Source organism: Thunnus maccoyii, chromosome 21, assembly GCF_910596095.1.
Source record: "Thunnus maccoyii chromosome 21, fThuMac1.1, whole genome shotgun sequence".
Lineage (NCBI taxonomy): Eukaryota > Metazoa > Chordata > Actinopteri > Scombriformes > Scombridae > Thunnus > Thunnus maccoyii.
Genome location: NC_056553.1, coordinates 6,926,460 through 6,954,339, shown reverse-complemented (window position 1 = coordinate 6,954,339; position 27,880 = coordinate 6,926,460). Strand labels below are relative to the sequence as shown.

At 40.3% G+C, this 27,880-nt stretch overlaps 1 protein-coding gene across 3 annotated transcripts; it reads left to right on the top strand.

Annotated features, from left to right (window-relative positions):
• The first annotated feature begins 33 nt into the window (after window positions 1–33).
• map3k15 (mitogen-activated protein kinase kinase kinase 15) lies at window positions 34–27,880 on the top strand. Of its 3 annotated transcripts, XM_042399871.1 has the most exons (30): window positions 34–702; window positions 4,835–4,974; window positions 5,212–5,235; window positions 5,669–5,746; window positions 8,086–8,279; window positions 8,906–9,074; window positions 9,191–9,297; window positions 9,875–10,045; window positions 10,244–10,356; window positions 11,608–11,767; window positions 12,242–12,392; window positions 12,494–12,601; window positions 12,822–12,871; window positions 13,272–13,367; window positions 13,529–13,616; window positions 13,717–13,850; window positions 15,496–15,623; window positions 15,920–16,050; window positions 17,270–17,375; window positions 18,904–19,061; window positions 19,164–19,347; window positions 19,750–19,927; window positions 20,512–20,686; window positions 22,569–22,754; window positions 23,462–23,567; window positions 23,774–24,014; window positions 25,441–25,553; window positions 25,636–25,742; window positions 25,841–25,917; window positions 26,582–27,880. In XM_042399871.1, exons 1-30 carry the CDS (start codon window positions 399–401, stop codon window positions 26,673–26,675), a joined length of 4,071 nt encoding a protein of 1,356 aa, XP_042255805.1. In that variant the 5' UTR covers window positions 34–398; the 3' UTR covers window positions 26,676–27,880. The 3 variants fall into 3 exon arrangements, with proteins under 3 accessions (XP_042255805.1, XP_042255806.1, XP_042255807.1); XM_042399872.1 differs by lacking the exon at window positions 5,669–5,746 and having other exon boundaries at window positions 35–702; XM_042399873.1 differs by lacking the exons at window positions 5,212–5,235; window positions 5,669–5,746 and having other exon boundaries at window positions 35–702.

Here is a 27,880-nt window from a genome sequence, read left to right as displayed (position 1 = left end):
CGGCGATAGCATTTCAGACGGTGGACGGTACATGAAGGTGGAAATCTCCCATTTGGCAAGAACCAAAAGAGAATAATTTAACTTCTGGATGCATTTCGATCCCCTCCCTCTTTCCACATCTCCTCCTCTCTCGGGGATCAGTAATCTAGTCGGATCCAGTCTGAGTGAAGCGGACTTCTTGGTGCGAGATAATCGGCAGATGATGTGAGTTAATGAGGCGGAGATGCGGGGGCACAAACTCAGACGCGCTCCTCTCCACCGACGACAGGTGCGCAACGAGTGAGCGAGAGGAGGACAAGACGGAGGAGAAAACAGAGCAAGGGAATTAACGGGAGGGAGAGGGGAAAGTAACCGGAGAAGGAAGGAGATAAAGCAATAACAATAGCCAGGCTCTCGCTATGGAAACGGGCCAGAGCGCACAGGTCGTCGACATGGGAGGAGAGCACTCCGCCGGTGTGTGCGTGGTGGAGCGGGACAGGGGCGAGATGTCCAGTCCCAGCCCGCCGGCCAAGCAGCGCTCCCTGCGGGTCGTGTACGTCCTGAACGACGGGCTGAAGTCCGTGATGGCCAGCAGCCCGGAGTCCGGAGCGTTGCAGTGTCTGCAGAGGGCCTGCGACGCAGAAAGCGCACTGCTCACCACCGTCACCTTCGGCAGGCTGGACTTTGGAGAAACATCAGTGCTGGATAGTTTCTACGACGCAGGTGTGTTTTTGGTAGTTTGTTGCAAAGGAACCAGCCGTCTAGGAGGTTAAAATTAGTTAGAGAAGTTAACGTTTTTACTCGCCTCGGTTACACAAAAGTTGTTTCAAAATCAGGGAAGCAAGTCCCAACTGCATGTTGAAATATAGTCTCTGAAATGCTGTTGAAACAATGGGAAATACTCACTGAATGCAACCTATGTCATGACCATTTAGTCACCAAAGTCATGCTGGGAATGTAAAAAATGTTTGGACGTATAAGTCTATTCTGCACTACTATCATAAGCTTATTATTATATTAACTTATCCTACTATAACTCAATATAAGCAAACTATAAACTCAACAAATAGCGTCAGGGGACTTGTTTGCTCTCTCTCATAATCCCACACATACTACCTATATCTACCTGATCATCGAACCTCGCACACACCATCATACATCATTATACCTAACAGTGTATGTAATACTGTTCTGCTGTGCATAAAATATAATGATTTTGAGAGAATTGAGGTATGTCAAAAGAAATTTTAATGAGAGAATAGTGGTGTGCATGAGAGAGAATATGTCAAAGAGAAAAGTAGGGCTGCAACTAACAGTTATTTCCATTACTGGTTGTCTCTATGAATCAATTGGTTGTTTGGTCTATAAAATGTCAGAAAATGGTGAAAAATCACTGTATCCCTAAAGGGGCAACCTCAAATGTCTTGTTTTGTCTCGACAAACAGCCCATAACCCAAATATATTCAGTTTACTGTCATAGAAGACTAAAGAAACCAGAAAATATTCACAGTTAAGAAGCTTAACCAGACAATTTTGGCAAGTAGTTGGCAGTTTATTTTCTACTGACCAAGTTATTGATCAGTTGACTAATCATTGCAGCTCTAGAGAAAAGTAGCAATACAGTGGTGGAATAAACACTCAGATCTTTTACTTAAGTAAAAATAACACAGTGTGAAAATACTTCTTTACAAGTAAAAGTCCTGCATTTAAAATTTACTTAAGCAAAGCTGCAGAGTTATTACCAGCATCAAAATAAAGTTATATTATTGGGTATGTTTTAAGATTATGGGTAAATTAGTCTTTCCATCGCTGTTATGATGTTTAAAGTTCAATAGTGCATGTGACATGAGCAGGATAGTAGTGTGTTTCATTCACATATTTCATCAGTCTGTCACCTTCATGAAAAGCTGCCGACACATTTTATAGCTCCTGTTCTGATTGGAGCCGTGAAACTAGAGCTTCTATCAAAAGTTTGTATTTGCCAACTATTTATATCAGGCTATGATGTTGTCCACACCTCTGCTGATACAAGTTTTAGTCTCACAAATACTTAGACCAGTTAAATCCAGTAACTGAGTGGAGCCAAAGAGCCATAAGATCAGATATTACAGGTTTTGTTTTGATGTATCGCCAAAGCATGACTGCAATATGTGGGTAGTTTGAGAAAAAAGAAAAAGCCAGTTGTTAGAGAGTTGAATCTTTTCACACCGCAGACATTATTTTGACTTGTCAGAGCAGGTAAAGCACAGGTGTAGTTGATAAAATGCATGCAGGCTGGAAGTGGTAATCCTGTATTTAAGTGTAAATAAAGTATATACGTCCATCTTAATCTAATATCTGATTATTAGATTGCTGAGCTCAAATGCATTCATAGCCATGCTAGCGACATGGCCTTAGGGATGGCAATGGCAGTATTTTTAAGTGGTCAAGTGACTACTTGTGTGACATATTTCCAGTTCTTGTCCCAGTACCTGAGTGCCTGTTCAAACCACAAGGGTGTGGAGGTTTATCAGAGCTCACTGGGACACACTGATTGTACATGGTGCTGTCAAGTTCAGATGATTTGTTGAAGTAGGAGTTGGATCAACCAAACAATGTTAGTCATAAAAATGTACGTTCAGGAGCTGAGAGGAAAAATACAAAGTAATTAAGTAGAGTTAGACTATCTAAGAGGATGTAGGTTTACTGTATATAAAAGAGACATAACACAATATTATTTTGAATGGTTTCTGTCTGATAACATTTAAGGATGGAACATAATGAATTTTAATATTTATATTGACAGTATTAGATAAGCGATATTAGTCTTATCAGTCCCAAGAAGAACAGATTAATTAATATTACGTGATAGCTGCACACTTAAGAGCTCAATATCAGGTGTGGATACTGGGATGGACCCAATGCCAATCTGTTGGTTGTCAGTCCACCACTGGTCCAGACTGAAATATCTTAACAATTATTGGATGGATTCTCATGAAATTGGATACAGACAGACATTCATGGTCCCCAGAGATGAAGCCTAATGACTTAGGTAATCCCATTAAAAACAAGTGATCTGTGATACTGTGGCCTGTTTCACAAAATTCACAACATGCAAGCTGAGATAATATCCTCTTGTGTTAATTTTTACATGTTTAACTAATCAAAAAAAACAAACAATACACTTGCGACCCATGGATAAGCATGTGTGAGGACTGTAGGACACACAAATTTATCTGCAGTCTGTGAGTGACAATCATTTATGAACACCCTTTGCGATCTGCATGTAGCAGTACTCGCAAATTGCTTTTATGAAACATAAATACAAATAAAGTTTTAAAAAATGACTGTAGCGCCATCATCAGGTCAGCATTTCACTCTGTACTATACATTTACAAAACTAATGACCTTCCCATCAATACAGCTGTGCTTTTTTAGTGCTAATTAGCAATTGTTAGCATGCTAACACACTAAACTAAGAGGGGAAATGTGGTGGACCTCACTTCTCCTAAACACCAGCTTGTTAGCATGCTCACATTAGCTTTTATAGCTCAAAGCTATAGCATAGCCTCACAGGGCTGCTAGCTTGGTTGTAGTCTTGTGAAGATGCTTTAACCAAAAATATTTTTCAATTTAGACTTGACAAAAATCAAAATAATCTTCATTGCCACCTGGAATAGATATGTTGTTGTTCCACTTGTAAAACACAGGATGTTTATGCCTACTCATGCACACTTTAAGTACATTATACTTGGATGTAGATTGTAGGTATATCATTATTGCCTTGAGATGAAGGCTGCCCCAGTAAGAAAATGTGTCTCTTTATCTCTGCACACCAGCCAATTCTTGTTTTCTTTACACACATCATTTGCTGCTATGCTGAGTGTTGTGTCTCTCCTTTGGAGTCTGCAAAACCTGAAAAATACAACCTCCGGGGAAAGATTATATTCAACTGTCTTTTTTAAGAATGTAAAATGCAGTTAGGGGAAAAAGGTAGAAACAACAAAAAGAGAATATAAATTATGACATTTTGCAAGCAAAGAGCTGCCAGCTGTGTTTTTGTTGTTTCAATCTGTCTATAAAAATATTTTTTTTGACAATTTATATTCTTATTGTTGTGAAATCCTTTGCTGACATTGCCACTTTTAATGAGGTCAGGTGCATAATAGCACACCCGGGTCTAGTAGTGCAAGTTTAATAAGGAGACACAAGCGAATGAAGCAAGATAATTGTTTATTATACAGATGATTAAGTCTTGTTAAAGGTCTTTGGCTTAATTGAGGGACATCAATCCTGAGCAGCAGCAAGATAAATCCCCCCATGGAGTCCAGACACTGATGGTGGTGGTGGTGGCTAATGACTTCCACTGAGACTGATAAGGCTGATGAAGTGATGAACTGATGAATCTGCAAAGGCTGAGCAGTGATGGGGGGAAGTGTTGGGGCCCACATAACGGCAACATTAAAGCACTAAAGGCAGAGAGGGAGAACACGTATTTAAAGAGACAGTTGCAAGATGATAGGCCGACAATGAAGGTGTGTCACCGTGCAATTGGATAGATGTGACCAGCTGATGTGAACAGCTGACGTCTCAATTGACACCCTGTGCAATGACAGCCAGGAAATTATGAGTAAGTATGTGTGTGTGGGGGGGGTGGGTGGGAATGACAGATGATTTGAGAAATAAAACTACAGACCTCAGCGTGCAAAACTTTCGCTAAAGTCTGTGTGGTTGAAGGAGGACGTCTCCTGCTTATTTGCACAAAGAAATAGATTGTATTTATGTCAAAATGTGACCTTAGAGACATGTGATTGTTGTCACCACCATGTATGTCCTCTTTGTTGTCCCATGATCTGACTCTTCTCCCTCCCTTCAGACATTGCGGTTGTGGACATGAGCGATGTATTTCGACAGCCCTCCTTGTTCTACCATCTGGGCGTGAGGGAGAGTTTCGACATGGCCAACAACGTCATCTTGTACCACGACACTGACCCCGACACTGCCCAGTCACTCAAGGTACACACCCACGCATCCCTTTTGAATCTGTAATCAGAGTTCCTGGATGCCATTCCTTCGCGCTTCCTTAGAACAAAGTGATCCACTAAGTTATTTACGGACTTGTGTGTGTGTGGTACAGTCCTGCGCTGTGCTGCCATGAGGGAAACAGCTGTTTCATGTAGTAATGTGGCAGTGTTAAGTGCTGTCCAGCCCTGAAATCCATTCTTACATGCTCTTTGTTTGATCTCCTAACAGGACATGGTTGCACAGAAAAACACAGTAAGTTTCTGTGTGTGTGTGTGTGTGTGTGTGTGTGTGTGTGTGTTCCAAAGTGATTTGTGTGCGCACACTGTATTATGCTATTTTTGGAATTATATTTGTGACAAGTGCCGTTCGTCATCTCAAGCACAAATGCATGCAGGAATGCTTATGCACATGTTTTCACTCTCTCTCTCTCTCTCTCTGTCTCTCTCTCTCTCTCTCACACACACACACACACACACACACACACACACACACACACACACACACACACAAAACATACATGACAGGCTCCTGAAATAGAGTCTTGTAATATAAGCAGCTATTCTTCCAAGCAACTGATTTGAATGTACGTATGATGTTTCTGTGTGTATATGTGTGTGTGTGTGTGTGTGTGTGTGTGTGTGTGTGTGTGTGTGTATGTATGTATGTGTGTGTGTGTGTGGAGTAGGCCACTTGTCCTCCAGTGTTAGGTTTTCCCTGGATTCAGTTGCCTCCAGAATACAGAGGCTCTGGATTGCGCAATAAAGTAGGTACCATGCTGCACCAAAGCATGCTGGGAGATTTCCTTACAGACTAATATTAATAGAGAGGAGAAGCGGGAGGGGCCGCTGGTTCCTGGAAGTGTTTTTCTCAAACGTTATCTGAGTCTTTCAGATAATGTAACAATGATATGGGTTAAGTTATGGCCATCAGTTTTGATTATTTCCACTTTGTTTATAAGTAGTCTTGTTTTCCGTTGTCCATCGTTTTGGCTCGGACGGCTCAATTATACAACAATACCCATGAGCCTCGGCCATGGTTGCTATGGAGCAAAGGCCAGTCAGCAGCAAATTCAAAACGTTTCGTCGCTGCTGTCGTGAACAAAACACGGCGCCTGAGTTGCTGAATTCATCCAGAATTGAACCAAAATTTGAAAACAAGTGAACTGATTGAAGCTGCAGATTCTGTTTTCAGTTTTCTCAATAATATGATCTTTATTTATTTATTATTTAAAAGAACTTTTTTGAGATAGACAACAAGTATACATCAAGTAAAAAAACATCTCGTGTATACAACTCGTATATATATATATATAAATACGCCAATGATACTAAAATAGTGAAAGAAAAGAAGTTTTTACATGAAAATGTTGTGAAACTTACAAGTTTTATATGTTTTTACAGCTTTTTGTTAGTACATTCAGCTATAGAATAAATGAATTGTTTGATATAGATAATCAGCTCAGAGAAATTTGTTTTTTGTTTAGGAATTTTAATTAATGAAAAATTTTAATTAAGCCGAAAATAACTAACATTAATCTTTAGCTTCTGCTGGCAGTTAGTGACGCACATCACAGAATTTCAAGCATTGTTATTGGATGTTTCTTGCCAAAAATGCACCTTGGGGGTCGTAGTTAACCGCTACCTCGAAATATTTACATACACTGGCTTCAACTTTTTATCAAATAACCAGATATTTTCTAACGCAGTTCGTTTTTTGTACTGATGGTCTGACCTGTAGAAATGCTCCAACTGTGAGCCATTACTTCTGGAACCAGAGGCACCTGAAATAGCTCCTCCCAGTTTGCCAGAGAGAGGAGGGGCTAAAGACTGACCCGCCTGAGGGATGTTGTGTGAATAACCAGTGCACCCCCCACCCCCCTTAACAATGTGCAACTCACAAACTGCCAAAGGATAAAACGAGTTTGACACTCTTGACCTTCTGCGGGCAGAGGGTCATGAAAATTTATGATGCTCTGTTCCGCCAAGGAGGACGTCGTGCTCACATTTCCCTCATTCAGAAAAAAAACTTCAAAGCGAGGTTGAACTTTGGTAGAGGTAGATCATCTTTATCACTTAATCCTGTGTTTGATGAAAAGGAAACGGAAAATAGCATGAATATGAGTGCAGTGGCTTGTTTGTTCAGTTCAGCTGCTTCCCTTTAAACCTGTGTACTACTGATTGCTTGACTTTTACCATTTTGTTAGATTTTGATGAATTTTGTCAAGCTGTTCCACTGTATGTAAATAACCATGTACCTGAACCAGAAATATTTCTTTTAATTTATGAAAATTCAGTCTATTTTTAAAATTCATTAAATGACAGAATATTTTGTACCTCAGCCCAGATTGAAGGATGTTTCAAAACACCTGTACCAAAGCAACCTATGTAATTATAGGAGTGGTAATCTCAACACTTGTATTAAGAATTACTGATAGTTTAAAAATAATGTTACATGAATGAAGGTGACAGACAAGAATAAATCATACTTATCCTGTGTGACAAACAGCGAGTGTGAATAAGTTTCATTTTCTTAACCACAATGCAGTTTAGTATGCATGGAAAACAACAATATGGATTATTTGTGCAGATAAAACTCTGTAAATCAGAAACACAAGACTGGATGAAGAATCATATCGTCCAATGCAGAAGGAAAGTTGATGAGAAAGAACAGAAGGAAAGAGAATAAAAGAAGCAATACAAAGATGTGGAGTTGCAGTGTGTATTTGTGTGTATTAGTTCCCGCCCTACTGGATATTTAACAGCCGTAGCATTTGTGCTAACCTTTGCTGATATCACGATACCATCGAACAATCTCAGTGATGTGCCGATGCGCTCCTCCTGATCCTCATTAATCATTCTAATCCCTACTCTCTCCTTCCCTTCGTCCACTTACTGTCTTTCTCCGCCTGGACTCCTTTTACGCCTGGCATCATCCTGCAGCATGTGTGTGTTTATCTGATATACAGCCGGAAAAAAACTGACACCAGGCTTTTAAAAGTCCCTCCGGTACTCACACTGAAATCAAAGTGATCTTTTTCCTGATGTAAACTAACTCCCCCGCCCCCACCACCCTCCCCCTCCTCCTCCTCCTCTCTCTGTCCAGGCATCCAGTGGTAACTACTACTTCATCCCCTACATAGTGACTCCTAACCATGAGTATATGTGCTGTGAGAGCGACGCCCAGCGCAGGGCCAGCGAGTACATGCAGCCCAGCTGGGACAACCTGCTGGGGCCGCTGTGCGTTCCCCTGACCGACCGCTTCACCAGCCTGCTGAAGGACATCCACGTCACATCCTGGTAACACACACACACACACACAAATACACTGTCATGCACAAGTAAAAACAGAATTCACACTTTTCTTTTTTTATCTCATTAGATATTTTTTGAGTCTCATTAGATTTTTGTCTTTTATTTGTAAAAAAAAAAAAAAAAGAATTTTTCTGTGTTCAACAAATGAAAACTGGATTTTGAAAATATTATTTGTCCTGTGACGTGAACGCTCGTAAGCTGTAAACATAAGAATCTTTTCTACCTCTATGACGTGAATGCAGTATTACCTTTTTTTTTCGCTTCCTTGACAGGTGCAATATAAGAGCAGTCTGTACAGTGTTAACACCTGTGTGGGTGGATTATAGTTGTGCAGGGTATTTAAATTTTTCCAAACAACTTAATGCATGTTGGATCACTAGTGGCTCTTTTGTTGCAGTGCTTTAGTGTCATGAGGTAGATGTTTCTTTAAAATATGAAAAGGGTTAAAGATCAGTCTTGAAACTGACGAGCAGCTCATGTCTTTACCTGTCATCGTTACCATCACGATTATCAATGTCATCATGAGACTTTTTTATCTCTTCCTTTAAATTGTCTGTCTCCTCCTCCTCCTCCTCCTCCTCCTATCTCTCCTCTCTGTCTGTCTGCTGCAGTGCCTCCTTTAAGGACACCCTGCTGAATGACATCAGGAAGGCCAGAGAGAAGTACCAAGGAGAGGAGCTGGCGAAGGAGCTTTCCCGCATCAAACTCCGCATCGACAACACCGAGGTCCTCACGCAGGACATCGTCATGAACCTGCTGTTCTCCTACAGAGACATACAGGTACAAACACACATGACGCGGTCTTAATTAGCAGAACGACTGACATAAACAGCACCGTCAGAAATCATACCAGCGTATATTTGTGAAAGGTGTGACATTATTTGTCCTTATCTTAGGATTATGACGCCATGGTGAAACTGGTGCAGACGCTGGAGATGCTGCCAACTTGTGATCTGGCCACTCAGCCTATGATCCAGTTCCACTACTCCTTTGCTCTCAACAGGTAACGTCATGCCTCCGCTGGATTCAAGCTCAAGTCTGGAGCAGGATCCAAGAATACTCTGCCAAGAGGAAGCTTTTACTGCCAACTTTTAAGCTCCAAGCCAAAATATACTAATTTTCCCTCATGAGCAAGAAAGAGGAATGTGCCCGTTATTTTTAGGTTTTAATGAACTCATATTCTGGTCTCTTTTTAATGCAAAATTAATAATATCTTGACTATTTTCCCTTTAAATTCACAAATGATAAAGTCACATTCCCTTTCCACTGCTTGAATCAGCCACTTTACTTTAAGCACAGCCTCTGTTTTTGATAAGGTAAACATTATTGATCCCTCACTTAAGGTTTATTAATTTTTTCCTCACTTGTAGTCAAAAACCAATAACGGCTGTGCCCAGACATGTATACCTCTGTATGTGCAGCTGAAGCCAAAATACAAACCATTATATGACAGATTTTGGTTCTTTAAATGTTTTTGGCACAATTTTCCCCAAAGCAAAAGTAACACAGTCACTTCGTTATAACTTAAGAAATAAAATGTGACACAGCAGGTTTTAATGTATAAATCTGTACGTGTGCAGGAGAAACAGTCCTGGTGACAGGGAGCAGGCTCTCAGAGTGATGCTGCAGGTGTTGCAGTCATGCGAACACCCGGCGCCAGACATGTTCTGCCTCTGTGGACGGATCTACAAGGACATCTTCCTCGACTCGGACTGCAAAGACACTAAGAACAGGGACAACGCTATACAGTGGTGAAAAAAACCACACACACAATGCACCTGAATGCCTCTTCATGTTTTGCTCTTCTCCTATTGATTCCTCTCATAACAACTTGATGCTTTTTATATAATTAAATCCCACCTCTTTGCAAGCAGAACTCACTGCAAAGGGTGCGGTTTGAGTTAATTCTGAGTAAATTTCCATCCATTTATTTGTTTATCACCTCTTAGGTACAGGAAAGGTTTTGAGCTGCAGCCTACCCTCTACTCTGGTATCAACCTGGCCGTCCTCCTCATAGTTGCTGGCCAACAGTTTGAGAGCTCCATTGAACTGAGGAAAATAGGTGAGAGGGTCCTTCTGAACTTGACACCCCTTTGATCGTTGTTCAGCCGCACACACACACACAGGCACCGAGTCCAGCTGGAACAGTCAACATATCCTCAATGGGCCATTGTTCACAGCCTTTGCTTCATTTGTCTGCGCCAAACTCACTTCAATCAGGAGAGACTTTGATTTGTTTTTAAAAGTGAACAATTATTTTTTTATCGAACATGCATGGTAGATGAAAGTGAGAAGTGTTTGTCGATTAGACCCCCTTGTGATGTCATCATATTTATAAAGGAGGAAGTGAAGGTGAGAGAGAATATCAGCTGATACGAGAGCAGGAGAAACGAGGGGGAGAAAGAGAGAGAGAGAGAGAGAGGAATGAGATGAATGAATGAGTAACAGATAGTCTTCGTGTTTGAACTTACACTGAGCTCCATTTCACTTTCAGAGGTGTTTGGGTTCAGTTTTATGGAGCAGAGTGGCCGATTTGTTTTACGGCTGAATAGTTTTAAAGAGCTGGAACGACTGTAAACTTGTGTGTGTGTCGGCATCAAGGTTAAAACCAGCATAAATGTGCACGTCTAAGTTATCTATTAACATTGTTTCAACAGCATTTAAGTGTTTATATTTCAATGTGAATTAGGAATACATTTTGAAATATAGTCACTGAAATGTTGTTGAAACAATAGTTACATCTAGATGTCTAAAAATTTCAACTATTGCCATATACCGTATATGACAGTATGTTGGACGTTCAAATACATACTTGTGATTCACTATGAAGCAAGAATCCCTTAAAATACCATTAATTACTCCATAATTTACCTATGTTTAGTTTTAAGGGGTTAAAAACCCTTAAATCTAGAAAATTAGGGCATTTTAAGGTATAAATTAAGGTTTTTTTATGGCTTTTGCAACAATTTAAGAGGTTTTGCCCCTTAAAAGCACCTTAAACTGTGCAAATAATCCATCAAAACACCTATTTAAATACATTAATAATCCCCTTAAAAACCTATTAATAAATACCTTAATTCAATCATTATTAATTGGTAAATTATTGTAATTTTAAGGTAAAATTTAAGGGATTCAGTTTCATTGGATTGGATCAGTTTTTATATGTTCATTGTTTGTGTTGTGTGTTGAAGAATGATATACTGCAAGCATGCTAAGGGTACTTAGTTGCTAAACTAATCAATATAGAATAAAATAGATCTGTTAGCCTGGTTACAGTATATGTTCACACTTTTTCCCCACTCGTATGTCTTAGGTGTGAGGTTGAACAGTCTGCTGGGGCGCAAAGGTTCCCTGGAGAAAATGAATAACTACTGGGACGTGGGCCAGTTTTTCACTGTTAGCATGCTAGCTAACGATATCCCTAAAGCTACTCAGGCTGCCGAGAAGCTCTTCAAACTCAAGCCACCTCTCTGGTAAAGACGTTCATATCATTTTTATATTTCTGTATTGTTTTTATACAGTAGTGTGGTACATCTTGGTACTGACCAAAAAAACATTTTACGGTCTGAAAAATATATTTAATCTACTTTATTTCCTAAATAACCCAGTTAATAAATTAAATATATGTAATAGCTTATCAAAATAATTGTGTTTTAGCCAGTCTTATATTCTCCATTTTCAAATACCAGTGGCTAGTTGACCACTGGGGCACTTAGGAAGCTCCGATAATTGCCAGGTAGCCAAATCACATTTTGAAAAACCCATAATTTTGCCTGGTTATATGTATAGTAATGACACAAAAATCCAAATAATCCCCAACAATGATTTGGATATATAATCATCATACCCTTTTTTTTAATGCAGACACGTTTATGAGTTAGATCCACAAGATATGATATATTATTAACCAGTTCCTCTCTTGTTTCCTTCTGTGTTTTTTCTTTCAGGTATTTGCGGTCGGTGGTGCAGAACCTGCAGCTGATCCAGAGGTTCAAGAAGCAGACAGTCGAACACTCCCCCCAGCGGGAGAGACTCAACTTCTGGATGGACATCATCGTTGAGGCCACGCAGGGCACCACCAATCGACTGCGGTTTCCTGTACAAAGACACGCGCATACACACTAAAACATGTTGGATTAGATACTCAGAGATTCATGCTAACACATCTGTCCGTTATTGTATTTCTCTTTCTGTTTCAGGTGTTGATTCTGGAGCCAACTAAAGTGTACCAGCCTTCCTATGTGTCCATTAACAATGAGGCTGAAGAGAAGAATGTCTCCATCTGGCATGTTTCTCCGGCTGAGACGGTCAGAGCATCATCTTCTTGTCCACCTGTCCTTCTTCTTCTTTACCACAGTATTTCATAGCATTGCACACATGCACATTTATCCAAAAGTGATGCTCCCTACCTCTGTTCCTCATCCATTTTTAGATTTTTAGACTATGAGACTATAATAGTGATCTCTAACACTTCAGTCCTGGTTGAACATGTGACCCATCTGAGTAAATGTGAATAATGTGTTACAGAAAGGGATCCACGAGTGGAACTTCACTGCAATGTCCATCAAAGGCATAAGGTATGAAAATGCAAGTCACTTTGGACAGATTGTGTGTAGTTGCTTAAATATTTAGAAGTTACCTGACTGAGAGAGAGAAGAGGGACCCCTTATTTGGGTTAATTGTAGCAGAAGAGGTGTTATGGTAACTCTTAATTATGAGCTAAAACGTCACATGAATTTTAAAATTAATCATCATCATGTCAGAGTTATATCCTGTTTCAGAAGACCAAAATACATGAAAAACTGTTATCACTTGTACAGTAAAACGTTTAATTGAGGGTTTTAGAGTAAATTCAAAGTTGATATCACACAGAAAAGGACGTACTGTAGTTCTTTTCAAATGTGACAAGATATATCAAAAAACAGCGAGAAAAGGGAAAAAACCCATCTTAATTTAACCTGACTCTTCTATCTGTAGTATCAGTAAGTTTGATGAGCGTTGCTGCTTCCTCTACGTCCACGATAACTCCGACGACTTCCAGATCTACTTCTCCACTGAGGAGCAGTGCGGTCGGTGAGGACACACACCTCTAGATGTGTCTGTGTAGGTGTGTGTGTTTGTCTGTGTTTGTGTTTTGTACTGTATCGTGTGAGTGATGGAATCGCAACATGACCTGATGGCCGTGAACTAGAAATAAATATGTTGTAATACGTATGTCTGGTTGTGCGTTTCAGGTTCTGCTCCATGGTGAAAGAGATGATATCTGATGGTACGGGGAATGCTGTAGAGCTAGAAGGGGAAGGAGACGGAGATACACTTGAGGTCAGGATGTGTGTGTGTGTACAGTAAATACATATCTTTATAGTTTATAATTATTGACTATGTTTGGGTATTCATCGTTATGTGTGTGTGTGTGTTACAGTATGAGTATGACACCAATGAGACAGGGGACAGGGTGGCGTTGGGGCGGGGCACCTATGGCGTGGTGTACGCTGGGAGAGACCTTAGCAACCAGGTCCGAATCGCCATCAAAGAAATCCCTGAGAGAGACAGCAGGTAGGTGTGTGTGTGGTTGTGTGGAAAAATGATGACATGGTCCAGTGTTACCAACTATTTTCAGTGGCTAAAACCTGCCTGAAAAGTTGCTAGATGATGTCACATGCTAATTTGCATATCTGTGACGCCATATATATATAGCTCATTCATGTCTCTCTCTGGCTGATGATTGGACCACTGAATGTGCTGCTGCTCTGTCTCACCCACTGAACACAGTCAGTCCAGAGAGCCACATTAGCACTAATTCACTGAGGAATATTGGAGACTAGAGCTGCAACCATTAGTTGGTTCATCAATCATTTGGAGTCATTTTATAAGAAAAAAATGTCCAAATTCTTTGATCCAGTGTCTCATATGTGAATATTTTCTGGTTTCTTTAGTCTTCTATGACAGTAAACTGAATATCTTTGGGTTGTGGACAAAACAAGACATTTGAGGACGTCATCTTGGACTTTGAGAAACAGTGATCAACATTTTTCACCATTTTCTGCCATTTTATGGACCAAACAATTAGATTAATTGATTATGAAAATAATCTTTCATTGCAGCACTATTGGTGACTCCCTCCAAGGAGAGGAGTTAAGGTCTGCACAAAAATTTGCTAGATTTGATGCTAGCTGCTTTTCTGAAAAAGAAAAAAAAAGTGGCTAATGGGGTCTTAAAAATCATCAAATTTAGCGAGAAAGACGTTAAATTGGCAACACTGACCTGGCCAAAGTTGAGCCTGTTCCACGTTCAAAAAGCTGTTGAATTTTTCTTCTATGTTCTTATTACAGAATTGACTGTTTGCTAAGATCCACCTCCTCAGTTACCGTTGCTTCGTCTGTCAAGCTGCCCGTTCTTGCACATTCGCAGTAATAACTGGCAGGTTTAGCTAATGCTAGTACTTGAAATTCTTAGTCAATCAATCGGTTAATGGTTGATTTTGCCGGCTGAAATGTCACTGGCAGATTTGGCAGTTGTAGCTAGCTAGCGAATTAAGATAACGTTAGTTGTTTGAGAACTGGCTGACTTTTTAATGTTTCCAGATGACTTGTTTTAAAATGAGAATCTTATAAAAGGATCTTTAATAAACACATAACTAAAAGACCAAGGCTTGTTCTTCTGATATTATAAATGTGATTAGGAAAAATATCAGATCATATGTTATTTGTTTAACTGTTTAGCTCACATTTGCTCGTATTTTCATATTTCAAACACTATATTTTCATTCTTAACATTAGAAGGGTAAAGGCTTTTAGGGTGAGGACTAACCAGTGTGTTTAAAAATGGTAATATTACTTTGGGTAACATTTTTGCTCAAGTGTAAACGTCCCCTAAATCCAATAAAGAGCAGGACAGAGCTGCTAACATTCCCCTACACTATGATAGATAGTGTCATAGTGTCAACCTTGTGTCATATTGTTTTCTTGGCAGTAGCTTAAAGAGTAACTTAAAACCAGATGAGATTAAAGGTTAAGAGATAGTTGATACTTCACAAAATCCTTCAGAGACGTTGCTTGTACCAGACAACTGTGTATAGATGATAATGTGAAGCAGGTTGATGCCGTAACAGATTAAGCACGATTATCAAACTTTACCCGCATAAATGAAGGGAAAAAAGTGTTTCTCTCTTTGTCTCTGTTTCTCTTTCTCTGTGAATCAGGTACTCTCAGCCTCTTCATGAAGAGATCGCCCTTCACAAGTACCTGAAGCACAGGAACATTGTTCAGTATTTGGGCTCTGTTTCTGAGAACGGATACATCAAGATCTTCATGGAACAAGTGCCTGGAGGTGTGTTTGTACAAGAGAGGGAAAAGAGATCATGGAACAGACAGAGTTATATGTACTAATACAATCATTTTGTGTGGTAAGAAAGAAAACCGTTTACTCATTGTCTCTTGCTATATAAAGTACACTATAAATGCTATAAAAGGCATTCAGTTGAGGCTCAAAGAGAAACAAAAAGAGACGATGATGGACAGATTTTCTATTACAGAGATCGATTCTTGTGACCTCTTGGTTACCGGGCGGTCTCTCTAACTGCTTGGTCATCTTCCCATTTCATGATAGGTCTCTCCTTTCTCCAGGAAGCTTGTCAGCGTTGCTTCGGTCTAAATGGGGTCCACTGAAGGAGGCGACAATAATCTTCTACACCAGACAGATCCTGGAGGGGCTCCGGTACCTGCACGAGAACCAGATCGTCCACCGAGACATCAAGGTACATGGAAATTTGTTGGACGGAGGTCAACACCTTCTCACAACAAACACATCTGTGGTGCATGGTCACTGTGATGTAGGGATGAGTCTTTCTTTTCATTGAAGCTTCAGGCAAGATTTTAATAAATTACACACACGCCTGACTTATTTGGGACACCTGATGGAAGGGTAAATGAGATATAAAGCGCTAAAACTAACGATTATTTTCAATTGTGATCAATCTACCGATAATTTTCTCAACAATTTTCAATTTTCAGTTTGACATTTGGTCTATAAAACATGTGAAAACAGCGAAAAAAGTCCATCATAGCATCTCAGATTGCCTGGTTTGTTCAACCAACTGTCCAAAATCCAAATATATTCAATTTACTAGCACATAAGACTAAGAAAACCAGCAAATTCTCACAATTGACTGGCTGTAACTGGGGAATTTTTGACATTTTTGCTTTCATATGATGATTAAATGATTAATCAATTATCGTAATAGTTCAAAAATAGCTGCAGTTGTAGTTATATAAATATGGGCTTTTGGAACTAACAAATTGTGTTATCAAGTTCAATCATGATGTGCAGCTGTATGGAGGAGGATGACTGTATGTTCTCCTTTTAGACCTTCCACCAGACAATCGGCCTTTTTCCTGGCAGACATTCTGACATGTCATAGCAATTAAAACTCAGGTATAAATTATAATTATATTAATGATAGTCCCAGTAAGTCCCAGTAAGCGATGCCAGCGAGCAAGCATGCATAATAGCCATAGACTAGTATAAAAATAGTAATAGCTAATAATAGTAATAATAGCTGAGCCCTGGAGCTGGTTTATTAATTCCACCTGTGGTTTACCTGTTTTACCATGACGTGTCAAAATGTCGGCTCAGTACAAAGCCTCGCTGGGTGGGAGCCATCAGTAACCTCATTAGTTACACCTGTGTTCTTCCTGCTGTGACAAGTCAAATGTTTGCTGTATGCGGACGTTTTGATTTTTCAAGAGCAAAGATTTCTGAACACCGGCGTCCGGGAACACTAACCTGTGTGTGAAGGTACAAAGTGCAGCTTTCAAAACCCAACGCTGATGTTTAACCATCATTCTTCCACTATTGGAAACAATAAGAAGCTAAAACACAAAACAAGTCCACTTCTGGCCAGTTTATAGTCCGAATATTATAATTTAATCCATCTTTCTCTTTTTTTTCTGTCTGTCTGACTGTTTCTCCATCAGGGTGACAACGTGTTGGTGAACACCTATAGCGGCATTTTGAAGATTTCAGACTTTGGTACTTCTAAGCGGTTGGCTGGAGTCAACCCCTGTACAGAGACATTCACTGGTAACTTGTGACCACTTCTTGCTACAATCACAACCATTGGTGTTCTTCAAATATTGTTCATTTATTCCTTATTAGCAGCATTTCCCAAGAGTGGCCTTTAAAAATCTACTCATAAATGTCTCATGAACACACTGCTCAAGTGAAATGTTTCCTACTAGAACTTTAAGGAACATCTGGTGAAAATTAAATTGACATCAAATTCCTAAAATTTTGGGGGGGAACAAAGGGAAAGTTATCTAAATCATTTGGGGAAAAAACACCTCAAGAAGCTTTACTAAACAACTTGTCTGAAACAAAATGGATAAACTGCTCCAGTAATGGATTACAGAGAAACTACACACATGACAAATCCAGTTTGATAAAGTGCCGTCATTCATAAGCAGACAGTAATTCAGTCTGCTAGCTGCATAAATGGAATCATAGAAATGCTCCCGTCTCAGACTATGAGTGTAAATATCAAATGACCCTCAAAATGTCAAGAGGCACTATCAGCCTCTATGGAAACACTCAGAGGTTGCATGTACGAACACACACACACACACACACACAGGGGCACACACATTCATTGGCCATCTGGTCTTCTCCAGCTGCCAGTGAGGTGTGTAATTACATTATCTAATCAAGCAGAGGCAGAAGGGTGTTTATCTTTCATTAGCAGGTGTGTGTGTGTATGTGTTTGTGTGTGTGTGTGTATGTCCTTATCTGTTTCTCCTCTGCTGCTTCCCTCACTCCTCTTTTCCTTTTTATAGCTCTCTCTGTCTCTCACTATTTACATCAGCCAGACCACGAATGCCAAATCTGCTCAGAATTACTGACTGCAGACGAAATACTTAGAGACCAAAGGAAACATAAATTATTTAATGAGTGAGAGCTCACATCCTGGGACGTAACATCTCTTCTTCAGTCTTTTGATCTACTTCAAAATTTGTTGAATTTTTTTTTTTTCCTGTTCTGTTAAAGCTCCAGATTTTAAAGGACAGGTTTGCAGTTTTTTCAAGTGTGTCTTAAAACAGCAGTCAGGTGTCCTTATGAATACTAAAAATGTTGTTCATCCAGTCTATTAAAAGATCCCCTTCAAATGTGATTTCAATGTAAGTGATGGGGGCCAAAATCCAGTCATTTTGGGTAAAAAATGCATTTATCTGAAGCTTAAATGAGGCTTCAGTGGTCAATCAAGTGGATATCTGCCACATTTACAGTCTTTCTAGCATCAAATGCCCTCTGTTTCCTCGGACAGAGTTTCTCTGTTGAGCTGCGATGGATGCATAGTAACAAAAACAGGGACTTTGGCATTAAAAAGACTGCAACATTGAAAGATATCTACTTGGTTTGACTTGGTTTTAGCCCTTAGGGGTCCAAGTTTGGAATAGACCTCCAGTGAGATAAGCAAAGCTCCAGTCTTAGCCACCTGTCCAGAAAGACACACATCTACTGTAAGATTTATTGACACTCGTGCTAAATGACCTGATTGCCTCTTCTTATCTATAAGGAAAGATTTCAAGGTTACTCTCTGCTTCTCTGTCTGCAGGTACTCTGCAGTACATGGCTCCAGAAATCATTGATAAAGGCCCTCGAGGGTACGGGGCCCCGGCTGACATCTGGTCCTTGGGATGTACCATTATAGAAATGGCCACTGGGAAACCCCCGTTCCATGAGCTGGGGGAACCACAGGCGGCCATGTTTAAGGTTTGCATCCTGTAAATCTTTTGTTTGATCTCCAAACTGTCTGTCAGTCGGTTCTTAACGAGCATCCAGGCCATGATTCCTTGGTGTAAATCTGTGTTACAGGTCGGTATGTTTAAGATCCACCCAGAGATCCCAGAGTCTTTGTCGCTGGAGGCAAAGTCGTTCATCCTGCGATGTTTTGAGCCGGACCCTCACAAGAGAGCCATCGCCTCCGACCTGCTCAGAGACACTTTTGTAAGACACAACACCAAAGGCAAGAAGAGCAAGATCGCCTTCAAACCATCAGGTTACAAACACACAAACACACACAAACACACACACACACACACACACAAATATACAATGCACCCTCCCAACAATGATGTAACATATTTGTTTCTTTTACATTTACATGTTGCTGTTGTCTAATTTAGTTGATTTTCATGTTTTAACTTAAGTTGAAAAACAGATTATCATGGTCAAACAGTAGATAAAAGTGCTCAGTGTTCAAGGCTAGTTTTTATTACTTAGTGATGTTTCTAGTCGCTATCGTATAAAGTTGAAACCACAGTGCTCTAAAAATTCAGCGATTAGTTTTGAAATGTATGTGATACGGCCTGAAAAGCATTTCATAAATTTGAGTTGTCAGTTGCTCATGTGTGTGTTTTCTAAATGTGTGTGTGTGTGTGTGTGTGTGTGTGTTGGCCAGACTACATCCACAACGTCTCTCTGCCGGTGCAGCTACAGTGCGAGGCCACCGGCAGCAGCAGCAGTGAACACGGCTCAGTGAGCCCAGACTGTGACTCCAAACACGACGTTTTCTTCCAGAAAAAGAAAAGCTCTGGCTCAGGGAACCTGCTCAAACCCCCCAACTCCAATTACCTGAGGTGTGTATTAACCCCAGTTTGTGTATTTTTTTTACACTTTAGACTTTTTGCATTTATTACATTTGAGTTACACATCTGTCATTATTCAAGATAAATAAAATCCAAACATAAAACTCTTGTCGCTGCATACAAAATGCTACTGAGACAGTATGTGCAATGTGAAAAGATGTGAATGAATGTGCAGTGCGTGTGTGTGTGTGTGTGTGTGTATGAGAGAGTGTGTGTTTGGATGGCAGGTGGCCTTATTGTACTCACAGTGCGCTCCACTGCTCTTTATAACACTGATATAATGAGGTCTGATAACTTTACAAGCTTCTGCTGGCGGCTGAGCACACACGCACCAGCACGCGCACATCTGCACACGCACACACACACATGTGCGAGCGAACATGCGTGCGCGGCATGCTGCGCTGACTCATGCTGTCTCTGCACTTTCCTGGGCACACATAGTAGCCAGGAGAGGCTTGTATCTGTAAATAGACTGAACAGTTGTTGTAAATCAGTTGTGTACTCCATGCCTTGTTTTATGTCCCTGTGAGATCACTCTCTGTGTGTGTGTGTGTGTGTGTGTGTGTGTGTCGCAGTGTTCCAGATGAGGGTTCAGCATCAGAGGACCGCAGTGTCCCCCCCTCCCCTGAGGACAGAGACGGCGGTCTGTTCCTGCTGAAGAAGGACAGCGAGAGAAGGGCGATTCTGTTCAAGGTCCTGAATGAAGACCAGGAAAAGGTCATCTCCAACCTCAAGGAGAACCACATCCAGGTGTGTGTGTGTGTCTGAATAAATACACTAAAGTAAATAAATTGTGAGTAAATTGATCTGTAAGCTGTCTTCTTCCTATGTGTAAGGATTTTCCAACTGCGGCAACTCCTAACAGTATGAAAGAGAGACACACTGTTAGACAACAATTATTACAGGAATGAAGGAATGCCATCAGAATTATTAACATACAAATTCTACACAAAACCACTTATTTGACTAATTATAGTCATGAATTTATTACACAAAAAGTACAAAGCAGAGCAGCTGCAAGGCTTCTAACAAATTCAAAAAGACAAGATCATATCTCCCCTGTTCTGGCCTTCTTTACTGGTTACCACTCAGTTTTAAAAATGGTTTTAAGGTTTAACTGATCACATCTAAAGCATTTAAAGGGCTTTCTCCTACTTATATTGCTGGATTGCTGCTCCCCTATCAGCCAGAGCACATCAGGCACAGCTCTAATGGCTGTTCCTAACTCTCGGCTCAAGACAAAAGGTGCTTTTGATGTCAGGGCCCTTCAGCTCTGAAACTCCCTGCCTGAGGATCCGAGTGTTTTGCTCTTCTTCTTGATTACTTCACCCTTTTCATCTTATTGTCGTAAGCCTGGAGGGGATCATGCATTTGGTCGTGTGTGTATCTATCCGCAGCTATTCTGGCATACTACTGCACCCATCAGCCTAATATATTTCGTGCATATTGATGACTGTATGCTCAAGGATCTCTCATGGTTGCGGTGATTGACAGTTTTTGAAAAACCTATTTTATTTTCGTCTTAACCGTCCAGAAGGGGCTGCAAGTGATCAGCAGCTGCTTCAGTTTGGACTCTTGTTTCCACAAGGGACAACACAATTAGATCAATCGGTGCCAAATTTTGCTACCTTGACAGCAAGTTGTGTTGTGAATTCAAATAAAATTTGATAAGTTCCTCATGAGCCTATCATAAAGCTTAGACTTTTGTCTTTTTGGCAGTCCTCACCATTTTACAATGTGTGTCACAACATAGCAAAAGGCATATTTGGCAATCAGCTAAACTAAAGCCAAGGCTAACCTAGTCTGTTGCAGGTCACATTTTAGCCTTTGTCGTGGCTCAAAAACTGATATCCATAGAAAAGTCTCATCTTGAACCAGAGCATCTGCAGATTAATTCCATATCCGATATGATCCTCAAAAGTTAGGCACGATATGAGATGAATAAATACCTGCTTTTGTTATCTTGCCGCTTTGTTGACATTACACACCTGGCAGAGATCTGTGATTATTTTACGGTTGGGAATTTTATTTTCTTCCACTCTCTGTACTTTTAGTGGCCTGATTTAAATTTTATTGTTTAAAAATATCAGACAACAAAAGGTGATGTTTTATGATTTTAGTGCCCTCTGCTCTGTTTTCCTCAGTATGAAGGAAATGAACAATAAAAGTCAAACATTGCATGTGGTGACTACATGACTTTAGGTAAAATGCAGCCAGTTTCTGTGAGATCAGAGTCATTTCGGGATCAATTCCAGTGGGATTCCTAACCCGTTAGCACACTTTACTTGCACTGTTGACTGTAAATAATCTGATTCAAAGAACCTATGTGAAACTTGTATGTAAGCAAAATAGTAGGTATTGCTGTCCATCACTGTCTTTTACTGTTACTGCCACATGATGGCGTTAAAGTCACATTTTGGACATTTTATGCTTCATGTGCAGCATCTTCAACTTTGTAGTTTGTGTTCTGATGTACTGAATCTAAAGTAAACCCATTCAGTTACATAAATATTTATGACTAATAGACTTTACTTTGAGATATTGATACTTATGGTCCTATTAAGCTCAAATCAAAACTTTGTTAAAATTCTACTGGATTTCTTTGTAAATGTGTTTGTGTATGAACATGTAGGGCAGCGAGGAGCTCCAGCTGTCTGTCGAACACATCAAGCAGATCATCTGCATCCTCCGAGACTTCATCCATTCCCCCGAGAGGCGCGTCATGGCGGCAACCATCTCCAAGCTCAAGCTGGACCTGGACTTCGACTCCACCTCCATCAATCAGATACAGCTGGTGCTCTTTGGCTTCCAGGACTCGGTGAGTGTGCGCACGCATACACACAACTGGAAAACACACATAGTATTTACAGGCATAAGTACTGATATACAAGGAAATTGGCTTGATTAAAGAGCTGTTGAATGCAGTGCAGACACACTAAGTGCAAGGAAAGTTGAAAAAGTGAAAAGATTTTGCACTACAATAACAAATTAGTGTTCATTTATCTTAACAATTTGGCAACATATTGAATTTTACACTGATTTTATAATAGAAATGAAAGAGGAGTTTATATTAGAAAGCTTTTCCACAGCAGACACTTTAAAACAAATTAAATAGAAGTTGATTTAAGTACATATTTAACTGACATATATTTGTTTATCTAATCCTGATTTTTCTATAAAGTATCAAGCTTTTTATTTTGTATTTTCGACCCAAATGTGTCTTACTATGAATGAAAACCCAGCAGAATGTTCCAGTCTCATCCACAGTGATTCACACTAAACTGTAGGAATAATCTTTAAAAACTGACAAACCTTTGTTTTTGATGTGAGGATAAATCGTTTCAGATATAACTTATTGAATTATGAACAAATGCCAATAATTATAAAACATCTTCCACCCCTTTTTCACACATACAGCAGAGCTGATTTGACTGTCTGCGTGTTAAAGTTTATCCCGTATTGTATCCTGTATCTTTATGAGTCTAAATATCTGCATCCGTCATCGTGACGTGTGATTTTTCGCAGGTGAACAAAGTCCTAAGGAATCATCACATTAAACCTCACTGGATGTTTGCCATGGATAACATCATCCGCCGAGCCGTGCAGGCCGCCATCACCATCCTCATACCAGGTGAGCCGGTCAGATGGCTGCGGCCTGGACCAAGCTTTTACCGCCATCTAGTGGACACACGCAGCGTTTTGGCTCACATAATTTCCTGTCCTCCTCCTGCTGCACATTTATATATAAAAAAATCAGGGTTAAATATACATATAATGTCATGAGAAATTATAGATTCGTATCGGTCATAGCTTTGACCTTCAAACTGTCACCCCCAGAGCTGCAGACCCACTTCGGCCCGGCGTCAGAGTGCGAGGGAGCGGAGAAGGAGGACGAGGTGGATGAAGAGGAGGTAGAGTTCGGTCCGGTCTTAGCTCCGAGCACCGACGACTCCGGAACGACAGCCGACCCCATCTCCTCCACCATCAGCACCCTGAACTCCACCCTCTCCCAGGAGCACCAGCGTTCCCATCATCAACTGGGAGCACAGCTGGGACGGCTCAAACAGGAGACCAACCGGTACGCACGAACACACACACAGTAATACACACACTTGACAACACTTATGACTCGTGGAGAGGTGAAGTGTCTTTCAAAGATTTCAACACGTACTGGCACGTACGCTCCATTGTGTGGTTGGAGCACATGATTATAAATTCCACTTCTATCTCAGACAGGAAGTTATGAATGACACACACCCACAAGCACGCTACGAATGCAGTTGCTCGAGAGCTGCATATAATAGATGGCTGTGTCATAAGTGCTCCAGGGTGATGACACATAGCAGTGAAGTGAAAGTGGCAAACCTCCACAGGAAAAGTTTACTTTAGCACATTTAAGCACTAATCTACTATCTTAACATTACTTTTAATAAGATGTGTAGGATGTATTTTTATTAATACATCTTTTTTAACCCAGTAAATGATTTAAATATTTAAGAGTAAGAAAAAAACAGAGCTTTGACAAGAAAGAAAAAAACAGAAGTAGGACAATAATACAGAACAATACAAAAGTGCATAGAAATGATTCAACATTTGGAATAGTAAATTAGGATATTATCTGGATTTATACTTTGGACAAATGGTGTCAAAAGGCCTAAAACCTTAAAGATACACAAGATCAGTTTCTATATTTTTGAGAATATGCTGCCAAGATTCTAGTTTGAAAAGAGTTGAAATACAAAAACAAGCAGATTTGATTTATTGTGTGTGTGTGTATGTGGGGGGGGGGGGGGGGGGGGGGGTCCAATTGTTTCAGTACCGGAGCCACAGAAATGAACAATGCTTTAATATTACTGAGAATATTTTCAAAGAGAGGTCTGTTGTGTCTTGGACAACTGGAAATGAAACATTCTCCCACCAACCTAAAAGATATGATCATGTTTTGGCAGCCGCAGCAGAAATATGAAACAAAGTCTTCGCTGGTTACAAATACAAAGATTCATTAACTGCGACACCTGTTTTGTTGTTGTCCACTGGAAATGTCCCTGCAGATCTTTTTTGTTTATGTTGAAATTAAAAAAGATAAACGCTGTACATAAAAATTCCATGGCCAGGCATCACAAAACTACACATGGTGTTAACCCTGATTCCCTAAATTGGCTTTAAGATAATCCCTGAGTCCATTAGAGAGGGAGGTAGACTCAAAAATGACATTAGAGTTGTAGGATGTCTCTCGAAATGTGCTTTTTGTAGGTTGAAGCGTATCGTTTTTAAATTAAATAAACCTGCTGCCTTTTAGCTTCCACCCACACACCTGTTACTCATTCACCACAACATGTTGATGTTTTATTCAAGTGTCCCAGAAAGCCATGACAGCGTGACGGTCAACAAAAACCTGGACCCCACAAGGACATTCATTTTATTATATACTACCTGTACGTTAACATGTCAAAATGTTATCCGGTGAGAGATAAACGTTACTGATGATGTGGTGGCTCCCGCAGGCTGCTGGAGGAGCTGCTGCAAAAGGAGAAGGAGTACCAGCAGGTCCTGAAGGCCACACTGCAGCAGAGAACACACGACCTGGAGCTGGTCAGAGTCAGACACAGACCACCAGGTAAACACTAACTGGTATACAGACAAGTCTTTTCTTCTGTCTGCCTTCTGTTTGTCTCATTCTCCGACTTTGATTCTTTCAGACATCTCCCCTCCTTCCATCTTCCACATCCCTGCTGACCACGAGCCGGACAAGCAGCTCACCGATTGGCTGAAAGAGCAGGGGGCAGACCCTGATGCTATAGATAAGGTTGAATATCTGTTGGTTTTCTGTCCACAGCTTCTATTTCTGAGCATACCACCCGGGCATATACTGAAAGCAGTTGTTTTCTCTTTGTTATATGGCAGTTTGTGCTGGAAGAATACACGCTGACTGACATTCTCAACGACGTCACCAAAGACGACCTCCGCTGTCTACGTCTACGGTATCTTCTCTTTCGTATCTGTGTGTCCTGACATGACTAAAGTTGACAGGAAGGAACATCAAGACAAGCTACTTTTCACTGTTGCTTCCTTGACACTGACCTCCACTATCTGTACATTAACACAACATCCTCTGTCCTTAGACTCTCGATTCCAATAAGGAGAAACTCCCTAAAAAACCGACAGACAGTTGCGCATCAGATGTCGCGTGTACAGAATAGAACAGGAAAGACAAGTAACAGAAATACAGCCTTGAACAGGATAACAAAAAATCTCATGTCACTTATTTTCTGATCGCTTCAATTCAACAAAGGTTTCATGATTTATTAAATAGGTATTTTGGAGAGATCACGTCTCACAAAGCTTCAGGCTATCTCAATGCAAAATCAGCAGGTGCTTATGGGAGCTGGCATGTTTTTACTTGTAGCTTGCAGATTTTTAGCAAGGCTGCAGAGATTTTAAAAGGAACAGAACTGCAGAAATTATAGCATCCGCAGCATCAAGGGAAGAACTAAACTAAAAACGAATTAAAATAAGACCTAAAATACGAGTATATGATGAATTTAAAGGCTTCCAAGAGTAGCTGAAGTACGTCTTCCTATCTGAAAGAGAAATGTTTTAAACCATCATATATCAAAGAGTCTTGATAAGCCTTCTTCCTCTCAGGGGTGGAGTCCTCTGCCGGATCTGGCGAGCCATCCAGCGGCACAGAGAGCGCGAGAGGCTGAGGGGCGACGAACGCTCGGAAGAAGACGCATGACGGGATAGATGGACCCCAGCGATGGAAGATTTGCAGAAACACGCACACGTCCACACACTACCAGTCCTGCATACTTGTCTCTCTCTCTCTCTGTCTCTCTCTGTCTCTCTCAGTGCAGGTGAGGTAGTAGAGTGTCTTAGTGCCTTTTCATGTTGACCGACTGAATCTTTTGCTCGACTGTGCATCTCCATACAGAGTCAGACTTGACCAGACCAAAGCGCTTTAGTGCAGGCACTACTGTGTGTATCTTTATGTGCATTTACATGTGTATGTGTGCCACAATATGTTTGTGCTTGATGGCTTTCAAACATGTATTCAGCCTAGAAAAAGGCTGTTTTTTTTTTTTCACAGAGAAAACAGGTGTTCACAATGCAAAAAAGTATGAAAATATCTATAAAACGTTTTGAAACCGCTCCTGTAGCATCGTCCAATCTTCTGCTGTCCATCCAGATTCTCAGCATAGTCACATTTTTGCCAAAATATGATTACGTTGCTTCTGTGTCGCTCCTCAAGCGTGACTCAAGTGCTTGACCATTGCCCGCACACGTGGCAGCGTCCTCCTCTTGGCTCTGTCATTGTTTAGAAACCATGCTTGCTGATAATGCTGCAAAAGTGGTTTGGAAAAAAAACGTTTCGATACTTTTTTTTCACAACCTCTGTTCTCTCTGAAGAGGAAAACTGCAAATTAAATGACCAACTCTCTATCTGTAATGTAAGGTATCAGCGATAGTGTAAAGTATACACAAACTGAATTTGGGTAAAACATGCAAAATCACTAGTATGGTTTCTTAGATCTTTTACAAACCTATCTATCAATCTTGCATTTGGGTTTTGTCTTTCAAACTCATATTGGATAATTGTTCCAAAACTATCTACTGTCCTACAGATCTTTCAAATTTCAGCTAAAAAGCCTTAAATTTTGTAAAACCAATGTAGCCACACTGATATAATTTATTAAAACATGCACACACACCATGACTGCCACCACCTCACTGCCTTTTTATGTGTACGCATGTTATTTATTAGGTGTGTAACATTTCCTTTATGTTCTTAATGTAGTAATGATTGTTTCCTCATCTGCGTGTAATTGTATTTAAATGTTTTTTTTTTTGTTTTTGTTTTTTTTAATTTTATTCCAACTGTTATATGTATGTGCTGGTTTGTTTCATGATTGCTTTACAACTGCAATAAACCTGGAAATGATG